The sequence below is a fragment of the Hoplias malabaricus genome, chromosome 5 (assembly GCF_029633855.1).
Source record: "Hoplias malabaricus isolate fHopMal1 chromosome 5, fHopMal1.hap1, whole genome shotgun sequence".
NCBI classification, from domain to species: Eukaryota; Metazoa; Chordata; class Actinopteri; order Characiformes; family Erythrinidae; genus Hoplias; species Hoplias malabaricus.
The window spans coordinates 5,176,954-5,200,441 of NC_089804.1; the positions used below are offsets into that span (position 1 = coordinate 5,176,954).

A 23,488-nucleotide genomic window follows, 5' to 3' on the forward strand; every position below is an offset into this window, starting at 1 on the left:
TTCTTGGGAAATGGTCCAGATTAAATTTATAAAACCAAAAAGAAAATAAACCCTTATAACTGACCAGTTTTGTGTGAAAAAATGTGCACCTTTGCTGCCTTCTCTTGTCCCCTGGACAACCTTGGAGCATGTATTCCTCTTAACAGATGTCACACACATTTGAATGGTTTTCTCACAAGTTCTGTCTGCTTCACATCCCCAAAGATCATAGTCATATTTAGGGATGTCCCAATCCAATCTGATCGGTATCAACTTTATTAAGTTTGATCTTAAACTTGATCCTGTTTCTTCTACGATATTCTTCTTCAGTGGTGGCAGGCTCACACTCCCTCCTCCTCCCTGCATGTGTGTGTGTATAAAGGCAAATTTGCTACAGAATGTTCTATTTGAAGTAGGTTAATTAAAGTAGGTTTTATAGTTACTATAGTACAGTAGAGTTAGTAGATGTATTTTTGTAATTGTGGTATTAGTTTTGTAGTAGTTGTATAAGTATTAATAGTAGTGTTGTTAGATTTTATATTACTAGTAACTGTAGTAGTAGTAAAAGTTGTAGTAGTAGTATCTTTTAGTAGTGCTGTCAATATTAAAGCAAACGCGCATATTAACACATGGAAATTTAATGCATTCATTTTTTTATGCTAAATAATTTTTTACCGAATTTGGGCAAAAACTCTTCCCATAAGTCACTCTTTTTATGGACACTAGTGAGGCATCAGTCTCTGTATTACTTAATGATGTAAGCATAAAGACACACCTATTGTAAATGTTCTAAAGGTGAGATATAGATGGTATGTGACCTCTGTGCCACTAAAGAGAAAGTCACATGACCTACTTTTCCCATGCTGCACTGAACAGGCCGGCCAAGTTCCAGTGTCCCTGGAAACGCCCCTCCTATGAAAGAGGACCCCATACGTCAGCAACACTGTTGTCCCTCCTCCTTCCTCCTGGGTGCAGCGTATAAAGCCTGTGAGCTTGTGTTGTTTTCTTAACTCTCTCAGAATGGAGTCTGTGCTGAAATATTTGGACTGGACGACAGTGGGCTTGGCCCTCCTGGGAGGTCTTCTCTCTTTTATTGTGCTGGAGATTTTCAGGCTGAATTTGTCCAGAGGCCAATACCCTCTTGGACCCAAACCTCTACCCTTCTTGGGCACCATTCCTCAGTTTGTGAACAACCCAATGGCTTTCATCACATCGGTTAGTTCTGTTTGAGTATAATTTGAAGTAATTTCTTTTGACATAGTTATATACCTTGATATTTTTTTGTGTATTTATTGATACACAACAAGAGGTTAAAGAGTTAAACTTCATTCCCTCTGAGGTTAAACTTGTATTGGTTGTTAAAAAATTATACCTGTACAGGACCCTGTGGTTCTGACATTGTAGAATTGTCTGTGAGGAGTTTGGTGTGTTCTCCCTGTGTCTGCATGTGTTTCCTCCGGGTTCTCCGGTTTCCTCCCACAGTCCAAAAACACACATTGGTAGGTGGATTGGTGACTCAAAAGTGTCCATAGCTGTGAGTGAATATGTGAGTGTGTGTCACCCTGTGAAGGACTGGCGCCCCCTCCAGGGTGTGTTCCTGCCTTGTGCCCAGTGATTCCGGGTAGGCTACAGACCCACAGTGACCCTGAACTGAATACGCGCTTACGCACAATGAATGAATGAAATGGACTACAGAATACATGAGAAGGAGAAGGGAAGATTAATAACATGAGGGAATGTCTCTGTGATAATTACCCACAATTCTTAAAGGGAGCAAGAGTTTATCCCAGAAATACGCTCAACCTCAGAGTGACCTTAATTTCTCCCTGGAGATGATGTGTTGGTGTGACCCAGGCAACTATAAAAATCCCCAAAAATAAACATAACACCCTGTTATAATTTGTAGCCTGTATTCATTTGTTTGTTTCTTTAGAAACCCCTTTTATCTCTAATGTGTCTTTGTTCTGTGTTTCATTTCTTGGAGATTTGTTTTCTTTCTTTGTTTCATGTTTTATCTAGTTATGGTTTATATTATTCTTAGTCTTTGCTTCTTTACACTGACTATTGTTTGTCTCTTCTCTGTCTTGTTTAATTCTTAGATGATCTTTTAGTTTATAAATATAAAACATCTCAGTAAACACAGTCCTTGCAAACCCTGACACAGACTTTACCTGATGTATGTTTGTAAGCTGCTCAATACACACCTTGGAGCCTAAAGGTCAATCAGAAATTCAAGACCTTATTTTAGTATTTACTTTCATTTCATAAATCTATGTAATTTTGCTTCCTCTCCAGTTGCTGAAATATGGTGAGATAACCTGCATCTACGTGGGCAGGAGCCCAATAATCGTGATTAATACACTGCAGACAATGAAGGAAGCATTCGTTCAGAATGGGGCTGCGTTTGCTGGGAGGCCGTACATGCCAATACTTGAGTGGATTACTGGGGGTTATGGTCAGTAACTCAACGTATTTCTGTAACATATAATGATGTGTTTATTTATTTATTTTATATATTTTATGTTTTCATGTGGGTAATAGCTTTCTAATTACCTTTTAAAATGAGGTAATATTTTAAAAAGTACAAATTATGAAGAAGGGGTGGCACGGTGGTGCAGCAGGTAGTGCCTCTGTCACACAACTCCAGGGACATGGAGGATTTTTGTTGGAGTCCCGAACCGGGTGACTGTCTGTGTGGGTTTCCTCCCACGGCACAAAAACGCACCTTGGTAGGTGGATTGGTGATGCAAAAGTGTCCATATGTGTGAGTGAATGTGTGCGAGTGTTGCCGTGTGAAGTACTGGTGCCCCCTCCAGGGTGTGTTTTCGACTTGCGCCCAGTGATTCCAGCCTGGCTTGTGGAGTTTTGACCAAAATATTTTACTCAAGACCCCAGAATATTACATGTCCCCATATCTCCTCAATCCTTCTGTCTCTACTCTTCTTTTCCTCTCACAGGTATCGTATTTGTGACATATGGTAATGCCTGGAAGCAGCAGCGACGTTTTGCCCTTCACACACTACGTAACTTTGGCCTGGGAAAGAAATCCGTGGAGGAACGAGTGGCTGAAGAGGCACAGTATCTCATCAGAGAGATGCTCAAAGAGGAAGGTAAATAAATAAATAGATAAAGTAGAAGGCTGGTCCTGGTGTGTTTCAGCTTGTGTTAATGACCCTTTAAGTACTTTGAAGTTCAACAAAGCATAACATAGAAATGTTAGGAATATCAGGGCTCTTCCTATTGCTTGTAAAAACTCAGCAGCACTGCTGTGTCTGATCCACCAGCACAGCACACACTAACACACCACCACCACGTCAGTATCACTGCAGCACTGAGAATGATCCACCACCACATCACACCTGCTCTGTGGGGGTCCTGACCATTGAAGAGCAGGGTGAAATGGGGATATGAAAGTATGCAGAGAAATAGGTGGATTACAGTCTGTAATTGTAGAACTACAAAGTGCTTCAGTATTGTTAGTGGAGCAGATAAAATGCACAGTGAGTGTAGATGCCAGGTGGTTGTTCCTAATCCAGTGATCATCCAGTGTATATCTGGACTCAGAAGTTGATCCTCATGAAATCCACCTTCATCTTTGGGCTTTTATTGGTTTGTTTTTCCTTTGAAAGTAACTACAAAACCTGAATCTCATACTGTGTTTAATACTGTTTTGAGCTTAGTCCATTTTTTGCACATTAGTTTATACACCTCTAAACAACTCTCTTTATACTTTGTGTTGAGCTACATTTCACTTGGGTTTAACTGAAGTAAATGCTGGATGGGCCTTTTGTCATATCCTTCCTCATCACGTCCATTCTCATGTGACTTTTTAAGGAAAGCCTTTTTACCCCATCCACCCCATAATGAATGCAGTCTCCAACATCATCTGTTCCATCATGTTCGGAGACCGCTTTGAGTATGACGACAAGCGCTTTGCTGAACTTCTTCGAATGTTAAGTGAAAACATCCGGCTCGCTGGAACAATCCCTGCTCAGGTAACGTCCAGCAATGACAAAACTAGAGGAAAAAATGTAAATGTTTTGTAAATTTGAGATGTAAAAAAAAAAACAGAGAGAACAGCATTTCCCTATGATCGTAGGTGTCCCCTTTAAATCAAAATGTAATCATAATTAAATCATGCTATAAAGTGTGCTGTGTTAGACCTGGGCAGTTTGCATTCTCCTCTGATGTGACAACATGTCTCTTCAGAAGTGTGTACTTACCCACATTGTCCCAAGGGCTGGTGGCACTGTGTGATCAGTGGAGTTTACCTAAAAGCATTTAATTGGAAATGACTAGTAATTGTGTAAGTTCTGGCTCCAGGGCTAGGCCACATCCAACCACCAGGAGGAGGCAGTAGATGATCTCTCGAGCCAATCAGGCTTGATGATCAACACCTGAAGGCAGGTATTTATAAGCAGAGAGATTCAGAGACGTGTTGCTGGCTTTTTGTCTCAGCCTGAGCAGTAAGAAACAGCTGGTAATTTTGGTGGAGTGCTGAGTTCTCCCACTCCCCCTCTGTTTTAGTCTTCTCAGGACCTTTCAAGATTCTACAGCTGTCTTATATGTAATAAATAAATACATTACTTTCTGTTTAATGTGTTTGTACTCTTTCCTTCTTTCTTCCCCTCTGGTTTAGAGTGTTTTGGGAAAACCGTTTTGCATTATTTTTCACCCAAGTTCTATTCCCTAGTCTGAGTTTTGTTTTGTTTGCTGTGAGTCTTGTCCACTCTTGCTCTTGGGTCCAATTAATTGCAAATGTGTGGTAGCTCACCTAGTTAGGAACCTGCATTGTCTTCAACGACCAGGGTTTGATTCGTCCCCTAGGCGTGCCGTTACAAATTGGGGATTAAACTGATTAAATATTGGGAATGAAACAAAAGAAAACATCTTTAAGCTAAGAATAACTGGCACACTCTCAGTGTGTGAAACATTGACTGCGATAAGCAGTAAGTGGTGGAAGTGGGAGAGCCTCATTTTTTTTAAAAACTGTTCACACCTCTCTTTAAAGATTCCATGGCAAGATAAATATGTTCCAGTCTGAAACAACTTCTGTAGTTGCTGCACACATGGTCTTTACTTTTTTTTCTCCTGCAGATTGTCAACTTGGCTCCTTTCCTTAAACACTTTCCAGGGTTTCACCAGAAGATTAAGCGGAACGCAAAAGCCTTGATAGGATACTTTCATGAAGTTGTGGAGGAGCACAGGAAGACTCTGGACCCAGAAAATCTTCGTGATTTCATCGATGCTTACCTGGTGGAGATGACAAAGGTGAGCAAGACTTGACAGCATTGAGCCAATATTCCTGGAGATCTACCTTCATGAAGCGTATAACTCCTATGTGTGAGGATGGATTGTTCTATCATCACTTCATTGCCTGTTAAATTCCGCATCAATTACAAAACTCTGTTATTAACATATAAAGCTCTACATGGGCTCGCTCCTGAATACCTTCAAGATACTATTTCCTTTTATGAGCCTCCACGATTACTCAGATCACAGAGTACTGGACTTTTAATAGTTTCCAGAATTCAGAAAGCCTCAGCTGGGGGAAGAGTTTTTTTCTTATAAAGCCCCCCAACTCTGGAATGATCTTCCAGAAAATGTTCGGAACTCAGACACAATCGCAATCTTCACATCTAGGCTAAAATCTCATTAGTTTAGTTTAGTTTTTGGTATTTCTCCCATAGATAAAGGGGGCAAAATCAGGGGGTCCATGAACACAGGGAATTATATTAAACTGACATGCTGCTGTCGTCCGCCACTTCACACGATCACTCAGCGTTGTTGACGGTGGAACGGTAGAGCGGAGTCATTAGCCACACTCTGAAAATGTTGATGTTTTCTGCTTTACATTCACCTAAACAAATTAAAACGAACTCCATCCCTTTACTTTTTACAGAGTAAACGAAGCTGATTTGTGACAACATCAGTTGTAAAAGCGCTATACAAATAAATTTGATTTGATTGTGCATTTGCATGCAATTTGATTTCAATTTGTGTTCTTTCTGCAATGTTTTATTTATCTTCATGGTTCAAACCTTGTATAAATACACGCAACTTTTTAATGCAAAGTATTTATTTATAAATCACAGTTTCCGTGGGATGTCCTGTCGTGAGATTTATTTGCTCTGGTATGATATGAGATTTCAGACACAATTATATGAAAGAGTCACTGTTTTGACCCCTTTCCACTCCAAGCCCTGCGCTAATTTCCCTCTTGCACTTACATTATATAACACACAAACTACAGACTTTAATAACTTTTGTTATTGCTGCTGTTATTCCACACTTTATTTTGTATAAATCACACAACAGACTTTTCACCTTTAACACTCACAAATGCGTCTGTATGTTACATTGATACTGGACATTCAGAAAACGAAAAGAAACAAACTGTTGCGAAGTGAAGTGGTGGAATATGGTGAACATTGTCCATTTTGTTACTTAAAAGTGTGCTACAAGTTCCTTAAGTAAAGATACTGAAGATGTACTTGTGCTGACCACAGTGATAGTTAAGTCCCTTATTTTTGAAAAGTGAACAGTGAAGAGGACTTGTTTACCATTGTTTGCCATTGTTTCTCTTTTGTTCTGAGCAGCAAGAGCCAAATGAAGACTCAACATTTCATGAGCAGAACCTGGTCATGTGTACAACTGACCTGTTCGCGGCTGGGACGGACACGACCGCCGCTACAATCAGATGGGGTCTCATTTACATGATGAACCACCCTGAAATACAAGGTACAGAAGAGGGCATAGAGAAATATCTCAGGGACGCAAAGAATAAAGGACAAAAGATAATATGAAACAATATGAAAGATGCAGAATTTTAATGTTAACATTTTATTATGATTGGTGGACCACATTCCAGAGCGTTGTCATGAGGAGATACTGAGTGTGTTGGGGTTTGACCGCTCTCCCTGCATGGACGACCGCACACGACTGCCCTTCACTCACGCCACCATCCACGAGGTCCAGCGCTGGGCTAATCTCCTCCCTTTGGGCGTGGTCCATGAAACCACAGAGCCAGCCGAGCTGCATGGATACCACCTGCCCAAGGTAACCACAGAGGGATGAAGGGATGAGTTGTTGAGCAGTTGAAAAGCTGAATGGATGCATGTTTGAAAAGAGGACAACATTATTGAATCAAAATAATAACTGTTGAGCAGATGGGAAGCTAAACGAAGGAGAGTATGAATGGATGAAAATGCCAATGTAAAAGATGGATAAAAGGACGAATAAAACAGATGAAAAGAAATGAACTGATGTAAAATAGAGACATATGAAAGAATGAATGGTTGATTTGGGCTGAATTCAGGAATGAAATGTTATGGAATGCCTTCAGTCCTTACCCCTACTCTGAGGTTAAAATGTTTCTACATCAGTATCCTTTTTTCCCCACGGTAGGGAACACAGGTCATGGTCAACTTTACGGCCATCTTGACTGACCGAGGGCACTGGAAGTATCCAGACAGTTTCAACCCAGAGAACTTTCTGGACGAGAAAGGACAGTTCTGCAAAAATGATGCCTTTGTGGCATTTTCTATGGGTAAGTCTGATCAGAGATCAATAACTGATCACATTGATAAATCAATCTACTCAGTCTTTAGAGTGTGCTTTATGCCACTTTTCCACTGCATGGTACCTACACTACTCTACTCTACACTGTTTTGCCCTTTTGCTTTTCCATTTGGAAAACCTAGAACCTGGTACTTTTACCCGCTCACTCATGGCCCCGAGCGAGTCAAGTGGGGACTAAACATGATGTGTAAACCTTGCAGAGCATTGATTCACCAGAGAGACTTGTAACACTACACAATGTAATGCAGACATTCAGCACATACTGGCTATTTGTACAATCTCCAAACTACAGTAGTGAACTCATAAATGCAGCTCCTAAAATTACACATGGCTTTGCATAGAGGTTGAATACTGCTTTACGGACACAATGGGGGAAATAAGTAGTTGAAAGTATGTTCCTGAGTCTAAGTTCCACATTTTCTTCTGTCTGTGATGCACAGCAATAAAATCGAATTTTTTCTATAGTAGTGAGGTGAGCCAGAAGAGCAAAATAAATAAGAATTTAATGGCTAACACACATTGTGTTTTACCAGTTCTGACCAGCCTTCTGAAAGTGATGCTAGAAATATTTTGTTGTGTATAATGGGCAGAAATATTAAATAATGCTGAACCTAATTTTAGGAACAAATTTGTTTATATATTAATGTTTAAATTGGTTTCTGCGAGAGCTGGACGGTGAAAGGATTGAAAAGCACTACTGATCTCTCTGAACTGATGCACAGCTAAGCTATATTATATCCCAAAAACAACATTATGTGAGTATGTTATGAGTAAATAGTACTTAATGTAACCACTGCCGTTATTTTGGTTTCCAAAGCCTGCTGTTCCTCTTAGTGATGGTGTTTGTTAATGGAAAGTGAGCCAGGTATCAGGTACCAAAGGCGAGTATAGTCAAGTAGTGTAGAAACTATGTGGAAAAGCACCAATAGATGAAGTGTATACTTTTTGTTTGTTTGTATGTGTTTATATATCTGTGAGAAGAACTATGGAAGTCCTCAGTGGAAAGAACTAAATAAATCTAAATCTTCCAAGTGAGGAGCCTGACACCTCCCTATTCTCGTTAAAATGAAATTGAAAGAGTGATTAAGAGCTTTCCAATGAATAAAGCCAGTGGATCAGATGGTGTCATATGATGAACTGATACATGATTCAAATGTCTGTGTGGAGGCAGTGATGGAAGACAATGGAATGTTTAAGAAATTGAATATTTATCACTGTTGAACTGTTGATCTTGAATTTCTTTCAGTCTCAGTTGCAACAGTACTGGATGGAGCTGCGTTTATAAGGCAAATTAGCAAGTTTACATTTGTGGATCATTCGGCATCTCAAATTGTGCTGGGAAGCTCTGAACTTGAACAAATCCTTAGCTTCATAGTTAAGGCTCACCTCCAAGTGTTACCTGCAAAGTATAATCTGTCTCTTTGGTCTCCGTTACAGCATAAACCCTATTGTTTACTGCACAGTGATCAAGAGGCTGAATCTGTAGCACACATCATGAACGGTTGTCCAACACTTAAAGGACTTTTTATTCTTAGACATGATCAAATTGTACATGTAATTAGTAGGGAGTTTGCATCTATGTATCATTCACAAACTGTAATTCATGTGAATGAAATGGTTAAGGTACAGTGGTCTTTGTCTTTGAGCCAGTGAGAGGTCACAGGTTGTTTTTTCGTAACTGCCTGAATTCTCCCAACATTGTTCTGATTAATGAAGGAAGGAGGATTGTGGAAGATGGATGCTCTTACGATGGATATATGGAGTTGTGCTACTCCTTAAGTCCTAAAGTATTAGCCACTGATGGAGACGTACTGTGAGTGGCTATCCATGTAAAGTAGTTGCCTTGATATTTGGAAGTTTAGGGCACGAGCACAGGCTGTGTGTGCATGGCCTACGGATTGTAGGACTGAGAAAGGGGAAGCCTAAGCACATAGTGAAGTATTGCTCTGTTTCTGCAGTTCTGGAGAGTCTGTTTATCTGGAGAATACGCTGTCATCTGCACCCATGAGAAATGCATACTGTGAATTTATTCATGAACTGTGAAATGACTCTGAACTGTTATTTGGGTTTAATATGATGTTTTATTTTATATGTTAAATCCAAATAAAGTACTATAATGTGTGTGTGGTGCTGCAGGTCCGAGGTCATGTCTGGGTGAGAATCTCGCAAAAACAGAGCTCTTCATCTTCTTCACGTCTCTGCTCCAGAGATTACAGTTCTCCTGGCCTCCAGGAGCTCCACCAACAAACCTGGATGGTATTATGGGGATGGTTCGCACCCCATTCACTTTCAATACAGTCTGCCGCAGCAGAGAGACCACCCGCTGAATCACAGCAGACCACACACACCATATATATTAGAAATGACTAACATTTATAAAACTGTATGTACCCAATTATGATGTAAAAAAAATTAAATAAATTGAACAAGTCAAGTCTAAGACATCACAGTATGATCAATGACTACAACTTTCATCAAATAATGAATTTATATCACAACAATTTTATAATCAGATCATTATTAGTAAAAAAACATATACATTAAATAATACAATCATATAGGTGTCATTTGGTAAAAAAGAATGAACAAAATGAATCAAACTTTTTTTAGCCCATTTTTGAGATTCTGTAAAGTTCCTAAATTCTGTAAGTTCCTGATTAAAGTCAGTGCATATAATTTCATGTTTAAGAGTGATATATTGAACTTCAACAGAATGTTTCTCACTCATTTCTTCCTTATAGACAACATCTTTCATTTCTGCATTAAAGCCCACTGAAATACTGAAAAACACCAGATTCAGACATTTACTCCTACGTACAGTTACAGTACACTGAAACACTGACAGACACCAGATTCAGCCCTTTACTCCTACGTACAGTTAGTGCACTGAAACACTGACAGACACCAGCTACAGCCCTTTACTCCTATGTACAGTTACAGTGCACTGAAACACTGACAGACAAATGTGGCCCGCCGTATGATTTGATGTGGCCAGAAAGAGCTTAGAAGATCTGATTGACTGCAATCTAGTGGCTTAATGCCATCGCTTTATGGGTAAAATAATCGGCATGAATTGTGGGAAATGGAGTTTATGGTCAATGCACGCTTTTAGACTTAATTATTAATTATTCCGCCACTAATTCTAAAGCGTGCATTGACCTTAAACTACATTTCCCACAATGCATGCCAATTATGTTGCCCGCCAAGTGATGGCATTCCACCACTAGATTTCAGTGTATCCTCTTCAATTTTTTCAACAAGTGGAATTAAGAAATAGCTACAAATATTGATTCCAAAATGTCCAGGAAAAGAAAAAATAATGCCAATGGAGGACAGTTTCAAGAGAGATGGGAAGGCAAATACATGTTTGTGCTTCAAGGAGAAAATCTGATATGTCTTTTGTGTTATGAGGCAGTGGCAGTTGTCAAGGAGTACAATTTACGTCTGCAATTTGATACTAACCACGGAGCTAAGTATGCCAAAGTTAGCCTTCAAGAAAAGCAACAAACTGTACAAGAATTAAAAGGCAAACTGCGATCACAGTAGAATATGTTCACAAGAGTTACGGCCCAAAACGACGCAGCTGTGAAAGCTAGCTTTATTGTAGCTGAAGAAATCGGTCTATCAGTCTTTTTCAGGGGGTGCATTTTTGAAGTAGTGTATACTGAAGGTCATAACTTGTGTTTGATGATATTTTTCTTTATTAACTTTGATCACTGATTGATGGAGTAATATGAGTTTCTTAATCTGACAAATTAACAGGATTTATGTTGTTAACAGAGCAACAAGCAAAAATTTTTATAAGTTGGATATGTAATAAATTCAGAGTTATTATTATTATTTAGCATTAAGGAGTACTTACATTTATTCTAAATTACATTACATTTAGTTACATTTATACGGTCTTACAGTTACATCTGGCCCTTTGAGGGCAACCATTATGCTGATGTGGCCCTCTGTAAAGATGAGTTTGACACCCCTGCTCTAGGGGGTACATAATTTATTGCAAGAAACTGTGAGGGCACTTTATCTTTTTTTTGCCCCAACCCAATATCCAATCTGATTGGTATCAGCTTTATTAAGTCTGATCTTAAACTTAATCCTGTTCTTTCTTGGATATTCTTCTTCAGTGGTGGCAGGCTCACACTCCCTCCTCCTCCCTGCATGTGTGTGTGTATAAAGGCGAATTTGCTATTGTTCTATTTGAAGTAGGTTAATTGAAGTAGGTTTTATAGTTAGTATAGTATAGTAGAGTTCTTTGTACTATTGATTGTAGTAATACAATACATAGTAGTAGATGTATTTTTGTAGTTGTGGTATTAGTTTTTGTAGCAGTTGTATGAGTATTAATAGTAGCACTGTTAGTTTTTATATTACTAGTAGTTGTAGTAGTAGTATGTTTTAGCAGAATCCAACACATTCATTTCTTTAATGCTAAATAATTGTTTACCAAATTCGGGCAAAAACTCTTCCCATAATTCACTCTTTTTACGGACACTAGTGAGGTATTAGTCTCTGTATTATTTAATGATGTAAGTGTAAAGACACACCCATTCTATATGTTGCAACAAAGGCACAATTCAGAGGTCTGTCAAGAAGTTGCATCGCACAAATTAGTATTTTGTTCCTGTTTATAGTGTCATTTGTCTGGTGTCACTTACAGTGACCACAGTTCTACACTTGAGACTGAATACACAGATGAGCCAAAATATTCAGACAACTTCATATGTCCCATTGTGTAACGCTGGACAATAAAGGAAGATTCAGCTGTGTGTGTGTGTGTGTGTGTGTCCATTTTGGCCACATACATTTGTAATGATGGTTACAAGAGGAAAGTTTTGAACACACATACACACACAAACACACACACACACATACATATCGACCACTGTACACTTTAAAGTGATAGTAGAATGTTCAGTTTCATGACATCACACATAATCTAAATGAAATATAATTGTCTTTAGTGTAAGTGAGATATAGATGGTGTGTGACCTCTGTGCCACTAAAGAGAAAGGCACATGACCTACTTTTCCCATACAGAAACACTGAAGAGGCCGGCCAAGTTCCAGTGACCCTGGAAACGCCCCTCCTATGAAAGAGGCCCCCATACGTCAGCAACACTGTTGTCCCTCCTCCTTCCTCCTGGGTGCAGCGTATAAAGCCTGTGAGCTTGTGTTGTTTTCTTATCTCTCTCAGAATGGAGTCTGTGCTGAAATATTTGGACTGGACGACGGTGGGCTTGGCCCTCCTGGGAGGTCTTCTCTCTCTTATTGTGATGGAGATTTTCAGGCTGAATTTGTCTAGAAGCCAATACCCCCTTGGACCCAAACCTCTACCATTCTTGGGCAACATGCCTCAGTTTGTGAATAACCCAATGGATTCCATCAGATCGGTCAGTTCTGTTTGAGTATAATTTGAAGTAATCTTAACTTTTTCTATTGTTAGACCTCATGTTTTATTTTGTGCATATATTGATACACCTCAAGAGTTTAAAGAGTTAAACTTCATTCCCTCTGAAGTTAAACTGGTATTGGTTGTTTAATATTATACCTGTACAGGACCCTGTGGTTCTGACATTGCAGAATTGGTCCACGCCAGAGATACTAGACATCTCTAGTGTCAGCTCTACTGTCGCCTGTATCTTGGTAATTTTACAACTCTAAATGTACCGATTGTGTCAAGGGTGTTCTGCTTGTAAAGGGTCAGAAAGTCCACAGCATTGTCTGTCAGATGTTCAGTCCTGATCTCTCTTATCTAGGCATGTTTACACTTGCACATTCTCCCTACATTTGTTCTCATGCCTTCTTGGAATGCAGCCAAACTTCCTGCCATGAATTCTAAAGGAGCATTAGGTCATTTTTTTTTTTTTTACCTCAGAACATATGAACATATATAAGCGCTTACAGACAATGAATTAATGAATAATTACGAAACAACTTTTCCATTTACAAATATTACAATTTGCTGCAGTGGTAGTGTTAGCCCAATTATTTAGAAAATAACATCTTATGGGAAATAAGGCAACTTACAAGAATTCATAAAATGAACAGCAGCTGACATCTGTCATATAACCAGTATCATTGTGTTGCAGGTGTGTAAATTAAATATACACATTTCACCATGATTAAGAGACTTTACTTTTCAACTTCTTCAAACACTACAGCATGGTGTTTTGGGGCACAGCTTTATCAAGTCATCTGTATCATTGATGTGGAAAAATGTTAAATTCGAAACTATGAAGTGCTTGTGAAGCTTGTGGATCAAATGATAGAAAGTCCATTCCCTGCAGAAGAGAACCAGGGCCATGTCATAATCGGAAACAGCTTGGAAATACCTTCATTATTGTCTCTTGACCTCTGTTTTAAGCATCATTTTAAATATACATATAAATAAATATATAGAAATATTAAATGTTGATTATACATTCGTATAGTGAAATGGACTACAGCACACATGAGAGAGAGAATGGAAGATTAATAATTCAATATAATTTTAGTATTTATTTTTATTTCATAAATCTATGTAATTTTGCTTCCTCTCCAGTTGCTGAAATACGGTGAGATAACCTGTGTTTACGTGGGCAGGAGCCCAATAATTGTGATTAATACGCTGCAGACAATGAAGGAAGCGTTCGTTAAGAATGGGGCTGCGTTTGCTGGGAGGCCGTACATGCCAGTATTTGATTGGATCACTGGGGGTTATGGTCAGTACCTCAAAGTATTTCTGTGACATAAATGCAATCATGTGTTTATTTATTTATTTTTATTTACTTGTTTTCATGTGGATAAGAGCTTTTTAATTACCTTTTAAAATGAGGTAATATTTTCAAAAGTACAAGTTATGAAGAAGGGGCGGTACAAGTTATGAAGAAGAACTACCTGCTGCACAGTGGTGCAGCAGGTAGTGTCTCTGTCACACAACTCCAGGGACCTGAAGGTTGAATTACATTTTGACAAAGTCACATTTTTAGTGTATTACCTCATTAATTTGGGAATCTGGAGCTCCAACCAAACCCAGGAAAAAGGGGAAACAAGGCATCACAGTATGTTTTCTATTATCAGCCTAAGTCTGGAAATATAGGATATTCTGATATAGTACTACATCTACCATAGATAGCAGGCACTTCACCAGAGCCTCTTCAATGGATCCGCATTAATGTTAGAGCCAAAGATTAAATGGAGCAAAAAAAAAAAAAACGGAGTACAGAGTAAAACTGGGGATAATATAAAAAGAGAAAAGGTAAAAGGGAAAACAGAGCAAAAGTGACTAATAAGCTAGCATTTCTGCTCCGTGAAACTCAGTGCTGGGACCTTACATTTGGTTTAAACAGAGACTCATTCTCACCAGGTGATGATGGTGGCCGTTCTGAACAGAGCTGTTTAGACAGAGAGGAGAACACTGCTGCCTTGCTTGTGGTGTTTTGACCAAAATATTTTACTCAAGACCCCAGAATTGTTAAATATTACATGTCCCCATATCTCCTCAATCTATCTGTCTCTACTCTTCTTTTCCTCTCACAGGTATCATAATGGTGACATATGGTAATGCCTGGAAGCAGCAGCGACGTTTTGCCCTTCACACGCTACGTAACTTTGGCCTGGGAAAGAAAACCGTGGAGGAACGAGTGGCTGAAGAGGCACAGTATCTCATCAGAGAGATGCTCAAAGAGGAAGGTAAATAAATAAATAGATAAAGTAGAAGGCTGGCCCTGGTGTGTTTCAGCTTGTGTTAATGACCCTTTAAGTACTTTGAAGTTCAACAAAGCATAACATAGAAATGTTAGGAATATCAGGGCTGTTCCTATGGCTTGTAAAAACTCCAGCATCCCTGCTGTGTCTGATCCACCAGCACAGCACACACTAACACACCACCACCACGTCAGTGTCACTGCAGCACTGAGAATGATCCACCACCACATCACACCTGCTCTGTGGAGGTCCTGACCATTGAAGAGCAGGGTGAAATAGGGATATGAAAGTATGCAGAGAAATAGGTGGATTACAGTCTGTAATTGTAGAAGTACAAAGTGCTTCAGTATGGTTAGTGGAGCTGATAAAATGCACCGTAAGTGTAGATACCAGGTGGTTGTTCCTAATCCAGTGATCATCCAGTGTATATCTGGACTCAGAAGTTGATCCTCATGAAATCCACCTTCATCTTTGGGCTTTTATTGGTTTGTTTTTCCTTTGAAAGTAACTACAAAACCTGAATCTCATACTGTGTTTAATACTGTTTTGAGCTTAGTCCATTTTTTGCACATTAGTTTATACACCTCTAAACAACTCTCTTTATACTTTGTGTTGAGCTACATTTCACTTGGGTTTAACTGAAGTAAATGCTGGATGGGCCTTTTGTCATATCCTTCCTCATCACGTCCATTCTCATGTGACTTTTTAAGGAAAGCCTTTTTACCCCATCCACCCCATAATGAATGCAGTCTCCAACATCATCTGTTCCATCATGTTCGGAGACCGCTTTGAGTATGACGACAAGCGCTTTGCTGAACTTCTTCGAATGTTAAGTGAAAACATCCGGCTCGCTGGAACAATCCCTGCTCAGGTAACGTCCAGCAATGACAAAACTAGAGGAAAAAATGTAAATGTTTTGTAAATTTGAGATGTAAAAAAAAAAACAGAGAGAACAGCATTTCCCTATGATCGTAGGTGTCCCCTTTAAATCAAAATGTAATCATAATTAAATCATGCTATAAAGTGTGCTGTGTTAGACCTGGGCAGTTTGCATTCTCCTCTGATGTGACAACATGTCTCTTCAGAAGTGTGTACTTACCCACATTGTCCCAAGGGCTGGTGGCACTGTGTGATCAGTGGAGTTTACCTAAAAGCATTTAATTGGAAATGACTAGTAATTGTGTAAGTTCTGGCTCCAGGGCTAGGCCACATCCAACCACCAGGAGGAGGCAGTAGATGATCTCTCGAGCCAATCAGGCTTGATGATCAACACCTGAAGGCAGGTATTTATAAGCAGAGAGATTCAGAGACGTGTTGCTGGCTTTTTGTCTCAGCCTGAGCAGTAAGAAACAGCTGGTAATTTTGGTGGAGTGCTGAGTTCTCCCACTCCCCCTCTGTTTTAGTCTTCTCAGGACCTTTCAAGATTCTACAGCTGTCTTATATGTAATAAATAAATACATTACTTTCTGTTTAATGTGTTTGTACTCTTTCCTTCTTTCTTCCCCTCTGGTTTAGAGTGTTTTGGGAAAACCGTTTTGCATTATTTTTCACCCAAGTTCTATTCCCTAGTCTGAGTTTTGTTTTGTTTGCTGTGAGTCTTGTCCACTCTTGCTCTTGGGTCCAATTAATTGCAAATGTGTGGTAGCTCACCTAGTTAGGAACCTGCATTGTCTTCAACGACCAGGGTTTGATTCGTCCCCTAGGCGTGCCGTTACAAATTGGGGATTAAACTGATTAAATATTGGGAATGAAACAAAAGAAAACATCTTTAAGCTAAGAATAACTGGCACACTCTCAGTGTGTGAAACATTGACTGCGATAAGCAGTAAGTGGTGGAAGTGGGAGAGCCTCATTTTTTTTAAAAACTGTTCACACCTCTCTTTAAAGATTCCATGGCAAGATAAATATGTTCCAGTCTGAAACAACTTCTGTAGTTGCTGCACACATGGTCTTTACTTTTTTTTCTCCTGCAGATTGTCAACTTGGCTCCTTTCCTTAAACACTTTCCAGGGTTTCACCAGAAGATTAAGCGGAACGCAAAAGCCTTGATAGGATACTTTCATGAAGTTGTGGAGGAGCACAGGAAGACTCTGGACCCAGAAAATCTTCGTGATTTCATCGATGCTTACCTGGTGGAGATGACAAAGGTGAGCAAGACTTGACAGCATTGAGCCAATATTCCTGGAGATCTACCTTCATGAAGCGTATAACTCCTATGTGTGAGGATGGATTGTTCTATCATCACTTCATTGCCTGTTAAATTCCGCATCAATTACAAAACTCTGTTATTAACATATAAAGCTCTACATGGGCTCGCTCCTGAATACCTTCAAGATACTATTTCCTTTTATGAGCCTCCACGATTACTCAGATCACAGAGTACTGGACTTTTAATAGTTTCCAGAATTCAGAAAGCCTCAGCTGGGGGAAGAGTTTTTTTCTTATAAAGCCCCCCAACTCTGGAATGATCTTCCAGAAAATGTTCGGAACTCAGACACAATCGCAATCTTCACATCTAGGCTAAAATCTCATTAGTTTAGTTTAGTTTTTGGTATTTCTCCCATAGATAAAGGGGGCAAAATCAGGGGGTCCATGAACACAGGGAATTATATTAAACTGACATGCTGCTGTCGTCCGCCACTTCACACGATCACTCAGCGTTGTTGACGGTGGAACGGTAGAGCGGAGTCATTAGCCACACTCTGAAAATGTTGATGTTTTCTGCTTTACATTCACCTAAACAAATTAAAACGAACTCCATCCCTTTACTTTTTACAGAGTAAACGAAGCTGATTTGTGACAACATCAGTTGTAAAAGCGCTATACAAATAAATTTGATTTGATTGTGCATTTGCATGCAATTTGATTTCAATTTGTGTTCTTTCTGCAATGTTTTATTTATCTTCATGGTTCAAACCTTGTATAAATACACGCAACTTTTTAATGCAAAGTATTTATTTATAAATCACAGTTTCCGTGGGATGTCCTGTCGTGAGATTTATTTGCTCTGGTATGATATGAGATTTCAGACACAATTATATGAAAGAGTCACTGTTTTGACCCCTTTCCACTCCAAGCCCTGCGCTAATTTCCCTCTTGCACTTACATTATATAACACACAAACTACAGACTTTAATAACTTTTGTTATTGCTGCTGTTATTCCACACTTTATTTTGTATAAATCACACAACAGACTTTTCACCTTTAACACTCACAAATGCGTCTGTATGTTACATTGATACTGGACATTCAGAAAACGAAAAGAAACAAACTGTTGCGAAGTGAAGTGGTGGAATATGGTGAACATTGTCCATTTTGTTACTTAAAAGTGTGCTACAAGTTCCTTAAGTAAAGATACTGAAGATGTACTTGTGCTGACCACAGTGATAGTTAAGTCCCTTATTTTTGAAAAGTGAACAGTGAAGAGGACTTGTTTACCATTGTTTGCCATTGTTTCTCTTTTGTTCTGAGCAGCAAGAGCCAAATGAAGACTCAACATTTCATGAGCAGAACCTGGTCATGTGTACAACTGACCTGTTCGCGGCTGGGACGGACACGACCGCCGCTACAATCAGATGGGGTCTCATTTACATGATGAACCACCCTGAAATACAAGGTACAGAAGAGGGCATAGAGAAATATCTCAGGGACGCAAAGAATAAAGGACAAAAGATAATATGAAACAATATGAAAGATGCAGAATTTTAATGTTAACATTTTATTATGATTGGTGGACCACATTCCAGAGCGTTGTCATGAGGAGATACTGAGTGTGTTGGGGTTTGACCGCTCTCCCTGCATGGACGACCGCACACGACTGCCCTTCACTCACGCCACCATCCACGAGGTCCAGCGCTGGGCTAATCTCCTCCCTTTGGGCGTGGTCCATGAAACCACAGAGCCAGCCGAGCTGCATGGATACCACCTGCCCAAGGTAACCACAGAGGGATGAAGGGATGAGTTGTTGAGCAGTTGAAAAGCTGAATGGATGCATGTTTGAAAAGAGGACAACATTATTGAATCAAAATAATAACTGTTGAGCAGATGGGAAGCTAAACGAAGGAGAGTATGAATGGATGAAAATGCCAATGTAAAAGATGGATAAAAGGACGAATAAAACAGATGAAAAGAAATGAACTGATGTAAAATAGAGACATATGAAAGAATGAATGGTTGATTTGGGCTGAATTCAGGAATGAAATGTTATGGAATGCCTTCAGTCCTTACCCCTACTCTGAGGTTAAAATGTTTCTACATCAGTATCCTTTTTTCCCCACGGTAGGGAACACAGGTCATGGTCAACTTTACGGCCATCTTGACTGACCGAGGGCACTGGAAGTATCCAGACAGTTTCAACCCAGAGAACTTTCTGGACGAGAAAGGACAGTTCTGCAAAAATGATGCCTTTGTGGCATTTTCTATGGGTAAGTCTGATCAGAGATCAATAACTGATCACATTGATAAATCAATCTACTCAGTCTTTAGAGTGTGCTTTATGCCACTTTTCCACTGCATGGTACCTACACTACTCTACTCTACACTGTTTTGCCCTTTTGCTTTTCCATTTGGAAAACCTAGAACCTGGTACTTTTACCCGCTCACTCATGGCCCCGAGCGAGTCAAGTGGGGACTAAACATGATGTGTAAACCTTGCAGAGCATTGATTCACCAGAGAGACTTGTAACACTACACAATGTAATGCAGACATTCAGCACATACTGGCTATTTGTACAATCTCCAAACTACAGTAGTGAACTCATAAATGCAGCTCCTAAAATTACACATGGCTTTGCATAGAGGTTGAATACTGCTTTACGGACACAATGGGGGAAATAAGTAGTTGAAAGTATGTTCCTGAGTCTAAGTTCCACATTTTCTTCTGTCTGTGATGCACAGCAATAAAATCGAATTTTTTCTATAGTAGTGAGGTGAGCCAGAAGAGCAAAATAAATAAGAATTTAATGGCTAACACACATTGTGTTTTACCAGTTCTGACCAGCCTTCTGAAAGTGATGCTAGAAATATTTTGTTGTGTATAATGGGCAGAAATATTAAATAATGCTGAACCTAATTTTAGGAACAAATTTGTTTATATATTAATGTTTAAATTGGTTTCTGCGAGAGCTGGACGGTGAAAGGATTGAAAAGCACTACTGATCTCTCTGAACTGATGCACAGCTAAGCTATATTATATCCCAAAAACAACATTATGTGAGTATGTTATGAGTAAATAGTACTTAATGTAACCACTGCCGTTATTTTGGTTTCCAAAGCCTGCTGTTCCTCTTAGTGATGGTGTTTGTTAATGGAAAGTGAGCCAGGTATCAGGTACCAAAGGCGAGTATAGTCAAGTAGTGTAGAAACTATGTGGAAAAGCACCAATAGATGAAGTGTATACTTTTTGTTTGTTTGTATGTGTTTATATATCTGTGAGAAGAACTATGGAAGTCCTCAGTGGAAAGAACTAAATAAATCTAAATCTTCCAAGTGAGGAGCCTGACACCTCCCTATTCTCGTTAAAATGAAATTGAAAGAGTGATTAAGAGCTTTCCAATGAATAAAGCCAGTGGATCAGATGGTGTCATATGATGAACTGATACATGATTCAAATGTCTGTGTGGAGGCAGTGATGGAAGACAATGGAATGTTTAAGAAATTGAATATTTATCACTGTTGAACTGTTGATCTTGAATTTCTTTCAGTCTCAGTTGCAACAGTACTGGATGGAGCTGCGTTTATAAGGCAAATTAGCAAGTTTACATTTGTGGATCATTCGGCATCTCAAATTGTGCTGGGAAGCTCTGAACTTGAACAAATCCTTAGCTTCATAGTTAAGGCTCACCTCCAAGTGTTACCTGCAAAGTATAATCTGTCTCTTTGGTCTCCGTTACAGCATAAACCCTATTGTTTACTGCACAGTGATCAAGAGGCTGAATCTGTAGCACACATCATGAACGGTTGTCCAACACTTAAAGGACTTTTTATTCTTAGACATGATCAAATTGTACATGTAATTAGTAGGGAGTTTGCATCTATGTATCATTCACAAACTGTAATTCATGTGAATGAAATGGTTAAGGTACAGTGGTCTTTGTCTTTGAGCCAGTGAGAGGTCACAGGTTGTTTTTTCGTAACTGCCTGAATTCTCCCAACATTGTTCTGATTAATGAAGGAAGGAGGATTGTGGAAGATGGATGCTCTTACGATGGATATATGGAGTTGTGCTACTCCTTAAGTCCTAAAGTATTAGCCACTGATGGAGACGTACTGTGAGTGGCTATCCATGTAAAGTAGTTGCCTTGATATTTGGAAGTTTAGGGCACGAGCACAGGCTGTGTGTGCATGGCCTACGGATTGTAGGACTGAGAAAGGGGAAGCCTAAGCACATAGTGAAGTATTGCTCTGTTTCTGCAGTTCTGGAGAGTCTGTTTATCTGGAGAATACGCTGTCATCTGCACCCATGAGAAATGCATACTGTGAATTTATTCATGAACTGTGAAATGACTCTGAACTGTTATTTGGGTTTAATATGATGTTTTATTTTATATGTTAAATCCAAATAAAGTACTATAATGTGTGTGTGGTGCTGCAGGTCCGAGGTCATGTCTGGGTGAGAATCTCGCAAAAACAGAGCTCTTCATCTTCTTCACGTCTCTGCTCCAGAGATTACAGTTCTCCTGGCCTCCAGGAGCTCCACCAACAAACCTGGATGGTATTATGGGGATGGTTCGCACCCCATTCACTTTCAATACAGTCTGCCGCAGCAGAGAGACCACCCGCTGAATCACAGCAGACCACACACACCATATATATTAGAAATGACTAACATTTATAAAACTGTATGTACCCAATTATGATGTAAAAAAAATTAAATAAATTGAACAAGTCAAGTCTAAGACATCACAGTATGATCAATGACTACAACTTTCATCAAATAATGAATTTATATCACAACAATTTTATAATCAGATCATTATTAGTAAAAAAACATATACATTAAATAATACAATCATATAGGTGTCATTTGGTAAAAAAGAATGAACAAAATGAATCAAACTTTTTTTAGCCCATTTTTGAGATTCTGTAAAGTTCCTAAATTCTGTAAGTTCCTGATTAAAGTCAGTGCATATAATTTCATGTTTAAGAGTGATATATTGAACTTCAACAGAATGTTTCTCACTCATTTCTTCCTTATAGACAACATCTTTCATTTCTGCATTAAAGCCCACTGAAATACTGAAAAACACCAGATTCAGACATTTACTCCTACGTACAGTTACAGTACACTGAAACACTGACAGACACCAGATTCAGCCCTTTACTCCTACGTACAGTTAGTGCACTGAAACACTGACAGACACCAGCTACAGCCCTTTACTCCTATGTACAGTTACAGTGCACTGAAACACTGACAGACAAATGTGGCCCGCCGTATGATTTGATGTGGCCAGAAAGAGCTTAGAAGATCTGATTGACTGCAATCTAGTGGCTTAATGCCATCGCTTTATGGGTAAAATAATCGGCATGAATTGTGGGAAATGGAGTTTATGGTCAATGCACGCTTTTAGACTTAATTATTAATTATTCCGCCACTAATTCTAAAGCGTGCATTGACCTTAAACTACATTTCCCACAATGCATGCCAATTATGTTGCCCGCCAAGTGATGGCATTCCACCACTAGATTTCAGTGTATCCTCTTCAATTTTTTCAACAAGTGGAATTAAGAAATAGCTACAAATATTGATTCCAAAATGTCCAGGAAAAGAAAAAATAATGCCAATGGAGGACAGTTTCAAGAGAGATGGGAAGGCAAATACATGTTTGTGCTTCAAGGAGAAAATCTGATATGTCTTTTGTGTTATGAGGCAGTGGCAGTTGTCAAGGAGTACAATTTACGTCTGCAATTTGATACTAACCACGGAGCTAAGTATGCCAAAGTTAGCCTTCAAGAAAAGCAACAAACTGTACAAGAATTAAAAGGCAAACTGCGATCACAGTAGAATATGTTCACAAGAGTTACGGCCCAAAACGACGCAGCTGTGAAAGCTAGCTTTATTGTAGCTGAAGAAATCGGTCTATCAGTCTTTTTCAGGGGGTGCATTTTTGAAGTAGTGTATACTGAAGGTCATAACTTGTGTTTGATGATATTTTTCTTTATTAACTTTGATCACTGATTGATGGAGTAATATGAGTTTCTTAATCTGACAAATTAACAGGATTTATGTTGTTAACAG

The 23,488-nt window shown here is 39.2% G+C and overlaps 2 protein-coding genes across 2 annotated transcripts; both read left to right on the forward strand.

Moving 5' to 3' along the window:
- Positions 1-806: 806 nt before the first annotated feature.
- LOC136697962 (cytochrome P450 2J4-like) lies at positions 807-10,397 on the forward strand. The gene is made up of 9 exons (XM_066673328.1): positions 807-1,194; positions 2,275-2,434; positions 2,937-3,089; positions 3,814-3,974; positions 5,077-5,250; positions 6,579-6,720; positions 6,851-7,038; positions 7,387-7,528; positions 9,697-10,397. Exons 1-9 carry the CDS (start codon positions 1,000-1,002, stop codon positions 9,885-9,887), a joined length of 1,506 nt encoding a protein of 501 aa, XP_066529425.1. The 5' UTR covers positions 807-999; the 3' UTR covers positions 9,888-10,397.
- A 2,254-nt stretch (positions 10,398-12,651) lies between these two features.
- Positions 12,652-22,543, forward strand: LOC136697961 (cytochrome P450 2J4-like). The gene is made up of 9 exons (XM_066673327.1): positions 12,652-12,955; positions 14,107-14,266; positions 15,084-15,236; positions 15,962-16,122; positions 17,225-17,398; positions 18,727-18,868; positions 18,999-19,186; positions 19,535-19,676; positions 21,845-22,543. The coding sequence occupies exons 1-9, from the start codon at positions 12,761-12,763 to the stop codon at positions 22,033-22,035; spliced, it is 1,506 nt and encodes a 501-aa protein (XP_066529424.1). The 5' UTR covers positions 12,652-12,760; the 3' UTR covers positions 22,036-22,543.
- Positions 22,544-23,488: the final 945 nt, after the last annotated feature.